The 13,023-nt window shown below is 42.5% G+C and overlaps 1 protein-coding gene across 1 annotated transcript in view; it reads right to left on the minus strand.

Annotated features, from left to right (window-relative positions):
• The window catches only part of dnah10 (dynein axonemal heavy chain 10), a 337,567-nt gene that overhangs the window by 224,005 nt on the left and 100,539 nt on the right, over nucleotides 1–13,023 (minus strand). The window contains exons 22-23 of the mRNA XM_080207920.1: nucleotides 9,658–9,774; nucleotides 6,760–6,862 (exon numbers count right to left, since the gene is read on the minus strand). Of these exons, the coding sequence (XP_080064046.1) occupies nucleotides 6,760–6,862; nucleotides 9,658–9,774 (220 nt within the window). The remainder of the gene's footprint in view (nucleotides 1–6,759; nucleotides 6,863–9,657; nucleotides 9,775–13,023) is intronic.

Below are 13,023 nucleotides of genomic sequence, written 5' to 3' on the forward strand. Positions count from 1 at the left end.
CCGCCTTATCTTGAGGCTGTGCCCTCTAGTCCTGCTATCGTTTCTAAGCGGGAAGAATCTCTCTACCTCTACCCTATCCATCCCTTTCATTATCTTATACGTCTCTATAAGATCCCCCCTCATCCTTCTAAACTCCAACGAGTACAGACCTAGTCTATTTAGTCTCTCTTCATAGTCCAACCCCCTCATCTCCGGTATCAGCCTAGTGAACCTCCTCTGCACTCCCTCCAAGGCCAATCTATCCTTCCGCAAGTGCGGCGACTTGCAGCAAAACCTCCCTACTTTTATATTCTATCCCCCTCGTATCTCCACATCATCTCAGACTTTAACATACTTAACAACCCAGCCTCTACAGTAAAGAATCATAGATTCACCATTCTCTGAGAGAAGAAATTCATTTTTACACTTTCACACAAAAAAAGGTGGAAGGATGAAACTAGCAACAACAGGTCTGTCAGATTAACCTCAGTGATGGAAAAGTTTAAAGAAACAATAATCCAGGACAAAAGTAACACTCACTAGAACAAATGTGGATTAAAGAAACCCAGCAAGGATGAGCCAACTTGATTGAGTTTTTTTTAAGCGAATTGAATTGATTTATTATTGTCACATGTATTAGTATACAGTGAAAAGTATTGTTTCTTGCGTGCTGTACAGACAAAGCATACCATTCATAGAGTACATTGGGGAGAAGGAAAGGAGAGGCTGCAGAATATAGTGTTGCAGTTACCAATAAGGTGAAGAGAAAGATCAACTTAAAGTATGATAGGATCATTCAAAATTCTGATGGCAGCAGAGAAGAAGCTGTTTTTGACTCGGTTGGTACGTGACCAGTCTTCTGTATCTTTTTCCTAACGGAAGAAGGTGGAAGAGAGAATGTCTGGAGAGTGAGGGGTCCTTGATTATGCTGGCTGCTTTTCCAAGGCAATGACAAGTGTAGACAGGGTCAGTGGATGGGCTGAGCTTCGTTCATGAACCTTTGTAGTTTCTTGCAGTCTTGGTCAGAGCAGAAGCCATACCAAACTGTGATGCAACCAGAAGGGATGCTTTCTACGGTGTATCTGTAGAAACTGGTGAGAGTCATAGCGGACATGCTAAATTTTGATGCATTAACATGAGGATTTTGTGGATGATGTATATGGGCTTTCAAAAGGCATTCATAAAGTGCCACATAAAAGGCTTGTCAGAAATGTTAAAGCCTATGGAAGAAAAAGGATAGTTGTAGTATGGACACCAAGTTGGCAGAGTGACAGGAAACGGAGTGTAGCTATGAAGGGTTATATTTTGGATTGGAAAAAGGTATATAGAGCATGGAGGTTTACAGCATGGAAACAGACTCTTCGGCCCAACTTGTCCATGTCGCCTATTTTTTACCATTAAGCTAGTTCCAATTGCCAGCATTCGACCCACATCCCTCAATACCCATCACCCAAGCTGAAGGGCCTATTTCCCGTGCTGTATTGTTCTAACTGTCTAAATGCTTTTTAAAGACAAAATTGTACCCGCCTCTACTCCTACCTCTGGCAGCTTGTTCCAGACACTCACCAGCCTCTCAGTGAAAACAATTGCCCCTCTGGACCCTTTTGTATCTCTCCCCTTTCACCTTAAACCTATGCCCTCTAGTTTTAGAATCTCCTGTATTTGGAAAAAGATATTGACTACCTAACTGATCTGTGCCCCTCATTATTTTATAGACCTCTATAAGATCACCCCTAAACCTCTGATACTCCAGGGAAAAAAGTCCCAGTCTATACAGCCTCTCCTTATTACTCAAACCATCAAGTCCCAGTAGCATCCTAGTAAATCTTTTCTGTACTTTTTCTAGTTTAATAATATCCTTTCTATAATGGGGTGATCAGAACTGTACACAGCATTCTAAGTGAGGCCTAACCAATGTCTTGTACAACTTCAACAAGACGCCCCAACTCCACTATTCAACGTTGTGACCAATGGAACCAAGTTTGCCAAATGCCTTCTTCACCACCCTGTCCACCTGTGAGTCCGCCAATCAATTTTTGAAAGTTCCTGCCTGATACTATTAAAATTGGCCTTACCCCAATTTAGAATTTTGACTTCTGGGCTAGATCTATCATTCTCTATAGCTATCTTAAAACTAATGGAATTATGGTCACTGGTCCCAAAGTGATCCCTCATTAACACTTCTGTCACCTCCTCTTCCTTATTTCCCAAGAGGAGACCAAGTTTTGCCCTTCTCTAGTCGGGTCATCCATATATTGAATGAGAAATTCCTCCTGAATATACTCAACAAATTTCTCTCCATCCAAGCCTCTAATACTATGGCTGTCCTAGACAATGTTGGGAAAATTAAAATCCCCAATTATTACCACCCTATTTTTTTTTGGAGCTATCTGTAATCTCCTTACGTATTTGCTCCTCAATTTCCCGCTATTTGGGGGGCTGTAGTACATCCTATCAAAGTGATCTCCCCCTTCTTATTTCTCAGTTCTACCCATATAGACTCAGTGGCCGAATATATCTCTGCTTAGTACTGCTGTGATGTTTTCCCTGATCGAAAGTGCAACTCCCCCTCCTCTCTTACCTCCTGTTCTATCTTTCCTATAGCATCTGTGCCCTGGAACATTGAGCTGCTGGTCCTGTCTCTCCCTTAGCCATGTTTCAGTAATTGCCATAATATCTCAGTCCCATGTACCCATCCATGCCCTGAGTTCATCTGCCTTGCCCATCAGGCCTCTTGCATTGAAATAAATGCACTTTCTCTCTGCCAGGCTTTCTCAGGCCATCTGTCCCATCTTGTTTTGTGCACTCTCCTTGTGTTTTATTTCTCTTAGCCTTACTGGACCCATTCATTGAGTTCTCCATTCTGTACAGGGAAGGTTCACCAGGTTGATACCGAGATGAGGGGGTTAGCTCATGAGGACAGATTGAGCAGATTGGGCCTGTACTCATTGGAGTTTAGAAGGCTGAGGGGGGATCTCATTAGAGACATATAAGATAATGAAGGGGCCAGATAGAACAGAGGTAGAGAGATTCTTTCCACTTAGAAAAGAAACCAGAACTAGAGGGCACAGCCTCAAAATAAGGGGCGGTCAGTTTAGAACAGAGTTGAGGAGGAACTTCTTCTCTCAGAGGATTGTGAATCTCTGGCATTCTCTGCCCATTGAAGTGGTGGAGGCTACCTCGTTGAATATGTTTAGGTCACGGGTAGATAGATTTCTGATCGATAAGGGAATTAAGGGTTATGGGGAGCAGGTGGGTAAGTGGAGCTGATCCACTTCAGATCAGCCATGATCTACTGAATGGTGGGGCAGGCTCGAGGGGCTAGATGGCCTACTCCTGCTCCTATTTCTTATGTTCTTATGTTCCACAGTCTCTGCTCTCTATACAGTGGCCCTTTTTGAATTTTGTCTTTGGTTTCTCTACCTTTCACTTTTCCCTCACTGCCTTCTGTTTCTGTCCCCACTTCCCTCTGACTTCCTGTCTCGGTTCCCATCCCCCTGCTACATTAGTTTAAACTCTCCTCAACAACACTAACAAACACTCCCCCTACGACATTGGTTCCAGTCCTGCCCAGATGCAGGCCACCCAATTTATACTGGTCCCACCTCCCCCAGAACCAGTTCCAATCTCCCAGGAATTTGAATCCCTCCCTTTTGCACCATCCCTCAGGCCACGTATTTAGCTATCCTGACATTCTTACTCTGACTAGCACATGGCACTAGTAGCAATCCTGAGATTACTACCTTTGAGGTCCTACTTTTTAGTTTAACTCACAACTCTCTAAATTCAGCTGGTAGGAGCTCATTCCGTTTTTTATCTATATTGTTGGGGCCTATATGCACCATGAAAGCTGGCTGTTCATCTACCCCCTCCAGAGTGCCCTGCAGCTGCTCCAAGACATCCTTGACCCTTGCACCCAGGAGGCAGCATACCATCCTGGAGTCGCATTGGTGCCTGCAGAAATGCCTGCCTATTCCCCTTACAATTGAGTCCCCTCTCACCATAGCTCTGCCATTCTTTTTCCTGCTTTCTTGTGCAGCAGAGAGTCATGGTGCCATGAACCTGGCTGTGCCACCTTCCCCTCATCAGCCATCTCCCTGAACAGTATCCAAAAAGGGAGATGACCACAGTGGACCCCTGCACTGCCTTCCTACTCTTCCTCTATCTGGTGGTCACCCATTGCCTATCTCCTTCAGTAATTTTTATCTGCAGTGTGGCCAACTCACTGAACGTGCTATCCATGACTTCCTCAGCATCATGGATGCTCCAAAGTGAATCCACCCACAGTTCCAGAGCCATCAAGCTGTCTAACATATATTGTGAGGTTCCACATGGGGTTGATATTGGGCCACTGTTTTTCTTGATTCAATTAATTACCTAATCTTAGGGTTAATAGGGCATAATTTCAGAACTTGCAGATGACCCAAAACTTGAAGGCATTGTGAATTGTGAGGAGGAAAATGATAGATTTCATGAGAACACAGGATGAGGAAATAGGTGGATACATGGCAGATAAATTTAATGTCAAGAAGTGTGCAGTGATACAAGACAAAGTATTATAAATTAAATGATTCAAGTCCAAGAGGAGGTGCAGGAACAGAAGGATCCGAGGGTGTAGTGCACAAATTGTTGAAGGTATAAGGCCGATTGAGAAGTGGTTAATAAATAATCCTGGATCCTGGGCTTTAAAAAGGCATTTTGTACCATTAGAAACTATATCTCCATGAACTGTCTTTTTCTTTTAAAATATGATAAGAGATGGTATTAATGGACACTTGGATTTTTTTTAAAGAAGCTCATAAGTTCACTTTGGACTGTCTTTTTGAGCAAATCACATAATTTTAGCTACCTGGTTAACATGGTACTTTAGGAGGGAGAAGATAAGAATTAAGAGCAGAAGTAATCAAATTCACCCTTTGAGCTTGCTCTGCAGGAGAGCTATTGCCTGAACTGCAATTATTTTACTTCAGGAAAATAATTAGCTTAAAGGCAAAGGCCACTGATTCACCTGAAATCATCTGGCAGAGGACCTTTAAGTTTTGAACCTGTTGTTTTGAACTCAATTTTAGGGAATAAGCTGAGAAAGAAAGCTGCCCTAATATATTTTCTACCTGCTTTGCCTGAAATTCCATGTGTGCTTATCAACCTGCAACCAGAGAATCTTACCTGAATATAATCTATCAGCATTTGGAAACCTGCAAAACTGAGACAAGAAAAATTAACCCAGCTTGATATTCTGTTCTACACCAAAGCACCTTTGGTAAGAACCCAATCATCCACTGGGACTAGTGGTCTGTCTTCACATGAGGGAGCATCAGATCAACAGCATCAAAACCCTGCAAACTTTTATCTTTTTGTGGGTGCTTATCCATATGTGCTGCATTTTTAAAAAGTGACAAATAGCTGTACTTCTAGAGTACAATTGGGTGCATTCTTGTTCTTGCAACTTGTTTTTCAAAAAAAGTTTTGTTTTATAATAAATCAATATTCTGAGTATATTGAAAGAAGTCTGGTTAAAGTCTCTTTTTTTTCTGGGTTTAACACTAGCGAAGATAAATAATTGGCCATTTTGATAAATGAATTAAACTCCTGATTAGTGGTGTGACCTGCAGAGCAGTGGGATTAGATATACTGTGCCACCTCTCATCCTAGTCGTAACTGCACTGAAGCAAGGAAGTTATCATGAACCTTTTAAAACACTAGTTTGGTTTCAACCAATTCCACACTTCAGAAAAAATGGAGAGGCATTAGACAGGGTGTAGAAAAGATTCACAAGAATAGTTCCAGGAATGAGGGACTTTGATTACATGGATAGATTGGAAAAGTTGACAGTGTTCTCCTTAGAAAGGAGAAGATTGTGAGATTTGATAGTGACAATCAAAGTCATAAGGAGTCTGAACACGGTAGATAGGAAGAAATTATTCCTATAGGTGGAAACATTGAGAGCCAGAGGACACCAGTTTGTAGTGAATGAAGCAAAAAAACCAAAGGCTGACACAAGACATGTTTCTTCACATGGCAAGTGGTTAGGATCTGGAATGCACTATGTAAAAGTGTGGTGGAGGCAGTTTCAATTGAGGAATTCAAAAGCAAATTCAATAATTTCCTGCAGAAAAGTTTTGCAGGGAAACAGTGTTAAGGTGTGTCAGGAAACAGGAGCATGATGAGCTAAATTGTTTTTGCAGAGAATCAATATGGACATGAAGGGCCAAGTAGCCTCCTTCTGGGCTATAACCATTCTATGAGTTGGTAAAAAGCTGCATACATGAAATTGTCTGAAAATCATCCTAAGTAAAAAGATAGTGAATACTCTCAAGCTAATTCATTTGTGGGACACAGACACTGCCAGCTAGTCAGCATTTATTGCCCATCCCTAGATGCCCTTGCTCTGAGGGCAGTTGAAAGTCAACCACATTGCTGTGGCCCTGCAGTCATATGTAGGCCAGACCAGGTAAAGATGGCAGATTTTCTTCCTAAAGGAAGTGAACTAGATGGTTTTTTCTGACAATCAGCAATAGTTTCATGATCATCATTAGATTCTTAATTCCAGATTTTTGTATTGAATTCACATTCCACCATCTGCCATGGCAGGATTCGAACCTGGGTCCCCAGAACATAAGATGAGTTTCCGGATTAATAATCTACTGATAATACTACTAGGCCATTGCCTTCCCGGTATTTACAATTAAGAATTTTGGACAGTTAATTATGTAAGAATGTTTAAACAACACTTATATTTTGTTCACATATGGCTAGTTAATTGCCTGAACTTTCTCTAACCTGATTCTAAGTCTTCTCCCACAGAACCTGGGCCTTGCAGTCGGAATCTTAAAGCAAAAGCAGCAAGATTTGATGCAAATTGTTGAATTTCCTGCTTGGTGGTCTGAAATCCAACATGAGAAATATTTTAGAATTTTTTCCTTGTTCAAGTTGATACAAAGATTCACTAAGTGTAAACGTTAACAGAAGTATTTCTCCACCATCATATAAATTCAATGAAACCGGAAGTAAAATCTACTCCTTATTGCTGGATCGATATCCTGGAATTCCAGGACTAACAATGTTATGGGAGCACTGTTACCTTAAAGATGTAGTGATCCACAGAATATCTCAACCACCCACTTCACAGTGCAATCAGGGCTGGCTAGTAAATGCCAGCTTTGCTACTATCATCAACATCACAAAACAAAACATAAACTAAACACATGTTCAAGTAAGATCTTTAAATAAACGTTTGGAAAATGGCAGAGGCATGGCACTGAGGAGGATGGTTATACACCAACACTGCCTCAATAAGTCAACCATATATTGTCATTTCTATTTAATTCTATATAATCCAGTTTACTGAGGGAGCACCGATAAGTGACAGATTAGAAACTAGAGTTAAGGAAGTATGCTGAGAAAGGAGTCAGATTGTTATAGTTATAAAAAGCAAGAAGGAATTTTATTTGCTTTTTATATGAATGTAGCTACTAAAACAAAGGCTGGAATGTTACGGCTGTTGACACTGAAAGGACTTTCCCAACCTGCTGCAGAGAACAGAGATTTGCCTGGGTGCCAAATTCTCCGAGCTCACTGCAGTGGGAGCATAGCATGAATGGTCAGTAAGGTCACAAAGAGAATATATAGAGTTCATTTCTGTAAATGTTCTCAATATTTGGGACTTGGATTATGACAGAGACTGTGTAGACTTCTGGCTAATGAAGGGACTGGCAAAGATCTTGGGAAGTGAGGGTGTTTGGGAGAGTGAGTGGGTCAAGGTGGGGTGACCAATTCTTGTTGGATTTTTTGGATTCTTGGAAGAATCATCGCATGACCTTCTGTTTCCAAACATCATCAAACTGCTTGATCTGAGCTCCAGAATCATTAACATTAATAAATAAAGGAGCTCAAAGAAAATGAATCAAACACAGATATTTTAGTGGGATATTGCTCACAGCCAAGTCCTCAGCATTAATGAAACACTGTCTTAAAACACTGGGATGCCTTGCAGCTATACAATTGCAACATAATTCCTTCTTCACAACAATAACAGAACATGCTGGAAAATTTCACCTGGTCTGCTAGCATCTCTGGAGAGAGAATAGAGAATGGAGAATGGATGTCCAGACTCAAAACTTTAGCTTTATTCTCTCTCCACAGATGTTATCAGACCTGCTGAGATTTTCCAGCATTTTCTGTTTTTGTTTCAAACTCCAGTGTCAGAGATCCTTGGTTACCAGCAACCCTAGGCACACTTATTCGACTATTAATACAACAGCGCTGGACACCATGCATTCAATGCAAAATCTTTAATTACTTCTGCACAGGAGGAACTCCCCTCCCTCCACTGAAATGGTTGAAGTAGTTCTGACATTACAGAGAAACAACTCAGCAATTATAGTCAATTACAGCTGGAACAAATCAGGAACAAGAGATTTCTCACATCTTTCATTGACATACGTATTTGCCAATTAAATCCTGGCTCTTCGCCCTTTCTCAGTCAATGAAAAGTCGACTTTTGCTAATCCTATATTTGCATAACATATCCCTATATCTCGCCTTTGGTATTTGTTATGGAAAAATCCGCTTTTGCTCACTCTTTGGTGAAAGTCAAAAAGCAGAATGCTATAAGGTTTACACAAGTAAAGGATTATCCTGAAAGCAGACGGGCTCCCTTGAAGGTCTGCAACTGATAACATTCTCACAAACTGTTATATCAAAGGCATGATTTTTTTCAATCTGAGCATTTTAACTTCCATGCCAGCATTTGCAGTTATTTGCTTTTATCTTACAGTTCCCCCTTCACTTTTATAAGTTCAAAACTTGTGTTCCCAATTATTTTAATTACCGATTCACAAGAAAATCCTGAGGAAGTAAGGACACTTGATGCACAAGTTCAAGCATCTTGTACTTACATAATGACTTCAAGTGCATGTTACAAAGCTTCTCATAGGATTTGACACAGAGAAAATGAAGAGATATTATTAAAAGTGAACAAGAGCTTGTTCAAGGAGATAGGTTTAAAGATCACCATGAAGGAAGAGAGGAGAATATAAGGGAAGGAATTTCTGAGGCTAGAGCCATGATGGAGAGTAGAATTGGAGGAATGCAGATATCTTAGAGAATTGTGCCACCATGTTGGGCAGCACAGCGGTTAGCACTGTTCCTCACAGTGCCAGGGACCAGGGTTCAATTCCCAGTTTGGGTCACTGTCTGTGTGGAAATTGCACATTCTTCCCGTGTCTGTGTGTGTTTCCTCCGGGTGCTCCAGTTTCCTCCCACAGTCTGAAAGACATGCTGGTTAGGCGCCGGAGTGTGGCGACTAGGGGAATTTCACAGTAAGTTCACTGCAGTGTAATCTAAGCTTATTTGTGATTAATAGATAAACTTTACTTTTAAAATTGTAGTGCTGGAGGAGATTACAGAGCCAGAGAGGATTGAGGCTACAGACGGATTTTTAAAAAAAGGTGGGAGTTTTAAAGTTGAGGTGTGACTAGGCCAGTGTAGGTCAGTGAGCACAGAGATGGGTGAAGAGGATTTAATGTGAGGTAAGACACAGGCACCTGAGTACTGGGTCAGTCCAAGCTTATAGAGAGTGGAAGGTGGGAGACTGGACAGCAGAGCATTACAAGTTCAGAAGTAACAAAAGAACGAATAACAAAGTACAGGAAATGAATGAAGTGTAATATGTATTACCTTAGTGAACTTCTTCTTTACAGTGCCTAGTTTACGGTCAATCCGACGTGCTTCGTCAAAGAGATTTTCCCAGATTATTATAATTTTCTTTTGCAACTCCTTCTCTTCTTCTGTTGTCTGATGAGAAAAATGTAAATACATATTTGAAATGTTAGAAGCATGCAGGGCAATACCCCTTGAAAGTCAAGGCCCTGCACAGGTAGACATAGATGTAGGGTCTCTCCTTAGACCAGCAGTAACGCACCTTCCCACATGTCAGAGTTTCTGTCTGGGGACCCAGTTGGCACCTCCATAATGAGCATCTGAACCACAGCGGGTGAGAAGGCCATCTCATTCTCACCCGTGGTCACAAGGAGAGAAACGAGAAAAGTCAAGCATGGAAACCCCATACATTGCACAATGGCTCACTTGGGCTCATTTCAACTAAAAGAGTTTACAATTTCTCTTTTAGAACACTCTGTAAATACGAAGCTTAATGTGAGCTTTCTTTTATTCATGGCGGTGCAAGAGAAAAAAGATGAAGCAGTGAAGTGGAGCAAGAGTTCTTGAATGGAGACAATCAATCTTCTACACAAATGTGCTTCCTTCATTAGCAGTAAGAGTGGATCTATTGCAGGCTGTGTCTTCAATGGAAATTTTTTTACAGGCAACTCAAAGTGACTTCCAGAAAATGCTATCCTTCTGGGTTTAAGACGGTCAGTTGAAGTGACAATCTCTGATACTTACAGTATCTCCATGAGGCCCTTGAGTGCTGCATCAGGTCTGACAGCCTCCCTAGGCAGAATCTGATGATTCTGTATCTTCCCCCTCCTCTTTGAGCTCCTTGTCCTCCAATACACTGGACAGCACAGTTCACCACAATCGAGGGTGTCAATACCAACCTCTGGGGAACACTATGACAAACCTTCCTCCAGCCTGAAAAGTATCCATTGATAATTACTCTCTATGTTCTATTATTCAGCCAATTTTGTATCAACATTGCCATAGTCCATTTTATTCTACAAGCCATTACTTTTCCCAGTGGTCTGTTGAGTGGCACTGCACCAAATGCCTTCTGAAAATCCATGAACACTAGATCCTCAACAACCCTCTCTGTTACCTCCTCAAAAACCTCCAACAACTTATTTAAACATGATTTCACCTTTAGAAAACCACACGTGACTCATGATTGCAAGTCCCAGGCCAGAGGCTTTGACTTTCATATTGTTGCTCATTCCCCTAAAAACTAAACTGTCCCCCAACCGCAATACAAGCCCTTCGGCCCTCGATGTTGTGCTGAGCTATGTCCGTACCCAAGATCAAGCTATCCCACTCCCTATCATTCTGGTGTTTTCCATGTGCTTATCCAATAAGCGCTTGAAAGTTCCTAAAGTGTCCAACTCCACTATCATAGCAGGCTGTGCATTCCACACCCCTATCACTCTCTGAGTGAAGAATCTACCTCCGACATCCCTCCTATATCTCCCACCATGAACCTCATAGTTATGCCCCCTAGTAACGGCTACACCCACCCGAGGAAATAGTCTCTGCACCTCCATTCTATCTCTCCCCCTCATAAGAACATAAGAAATAGGAGCAGGAGTAGGCCATCTGGCCCTTCGAGCCTGCCCCGCCATTCAATAAGATCACGGCTGATCTGTCGCTGCTCAGTTCCACTTTCCCGCTTTCTCCCCATAACCCTTAATCCCCTCTCTTATCAAAAACCCATCAACCCGCTTCTTAAAAATATTTAGCAAGGCAGCCTCCACCACTTCAACGGGCAGAGAATTCCAGAGATTCACCACCCTTTGAGTGAAGAAGTTCCTCCTCAACTCCGTTCTAAACCGCCCCCCCTTTATCTTGAGGCTGTGCCCCCTAGTCCTACTGTCTTTTTTGAGCAGGAAGAGTCTCTCCATCTCTATCCTATCCATCCCATTTATCATCTTGTACGTCTTAATGAGATCTCCCCTCATTCTTCTAAACTCTAACGAGTACAAGCCTAGTTTATTCAGCCTCTCCTCATAGCTCAACCCCCTCAACTCCGGTATCAGCCTAGTAAACCTCCTCTGCACTCCCTCCAAGGCCAAAATATCCTTGCGTAAGTACGGCGCCCAAAGCTGCACACAGTACTCCAGCTGCGGCCTCACCAATGCCCTATATAGCCACAGCAAGACCTCCCTACTTTTATATTCAATCCCCCTTGCTATGAAGGCCAGCATCCCATTCGCCTTCCTGACCACCTGCTGCACCTGCAAGCTGGGTTTTTGCGACTCATGCACAAGGACCCCGAGTAACTTCTATTAAGTCGCCTCTCATCTTCCTCCGTTCCAAAGAGGAAAGCCCCAGCTCTCTCAACCTTTCCTCATAAGACCTACCCTCCAAGCCAGGCAGCATCCCGGTAAATCTCCTCTGCACTCTCTCCAATGCTCCCACATCCTTCTTATAGTGAGATGACCAGAACTGAACACAATATTCCAAATGTGGTCTCATCAAGTCCTGTATAGCTGCAGCATAACCTCACAACTCTTAAACTCAAATCCCTTGTTAATAAACGTTAACACACTATAAGCCTTCTTCACGGCACTTTCCACTTGAGTGGCAACCTTCAGAGATCTGTAGATACGAACCCCAAGATCTCTCTGCTCTTCCACATTCCTCAGAACCCTGCCATTGACCCTGTAATCTGCATTCCAGTTTGTCCTACCAAAATGAATCACTTCACACTTATCAGGATTAAACTCCATCTGCCACTTTTCAGCCCAGCTCTGCATCCTATCAATGTCTCTTTGCAGCCTAAGCCCTCCACCTCATCCACTACTCCACCAATCTTGGTGTCATCAGCAAATTTACTAACCCACCCTTCAGCCTCCTCTTCCAAGTCATTGATTAAATCACAAATAGCAGAGAACCCTGTGGTACACCGCTGGTAACTGGCCTCCAGTCTGAAAATTTTCCTTCCACCACCACCCTCTGTCTTCTATGAGACATGATGTGGGTACATGGTACATTGGGGAGACCATGCAGACGCTACGACAACGGATGAATGAACATCGCTCGACAGTCACCAGGCAAGACTGTTCCCTTCCTGTTGGCGAACACTTCAGTGGTCATGGGCATTCAGCCTCTGACCTTCGGGTAAGCATTCTCCAAGGCGGCCTTCACGACACACGACAGCGCAGAGTCGCTGAACAGAGACTGATAGCCAAGTTCCGCACACATGAGGACGGTCTCAACAGGGATCTTGGGTTCATGTCGCACTATCTGTAACCCCCGTGACTTGCCTGGGTTTGCAAAACCTCACTTACTGTACTGTCTGGAGACAATACACATTTCTTTAAACTGTGATCAGTGCTCCTTCCACTCACATTATCAGCCACTTCAGGTCTT

Source organism: Carcharhinus amblyrhynchos, chromosome 20 (genome assembly GCF_965287045.1).
Source record: "Carcharhinus amblyrhynchos chromosome 20, sCarAmb.v2.hapA, whole genome shotgun sequence".
NCBI lineage: Eukaryota > Metazoa > Chordata > Chondrichthyes > Carcharhiniformes > Carcharhinidae > Carcharhinus > Carcharhinus amblyrhynchos.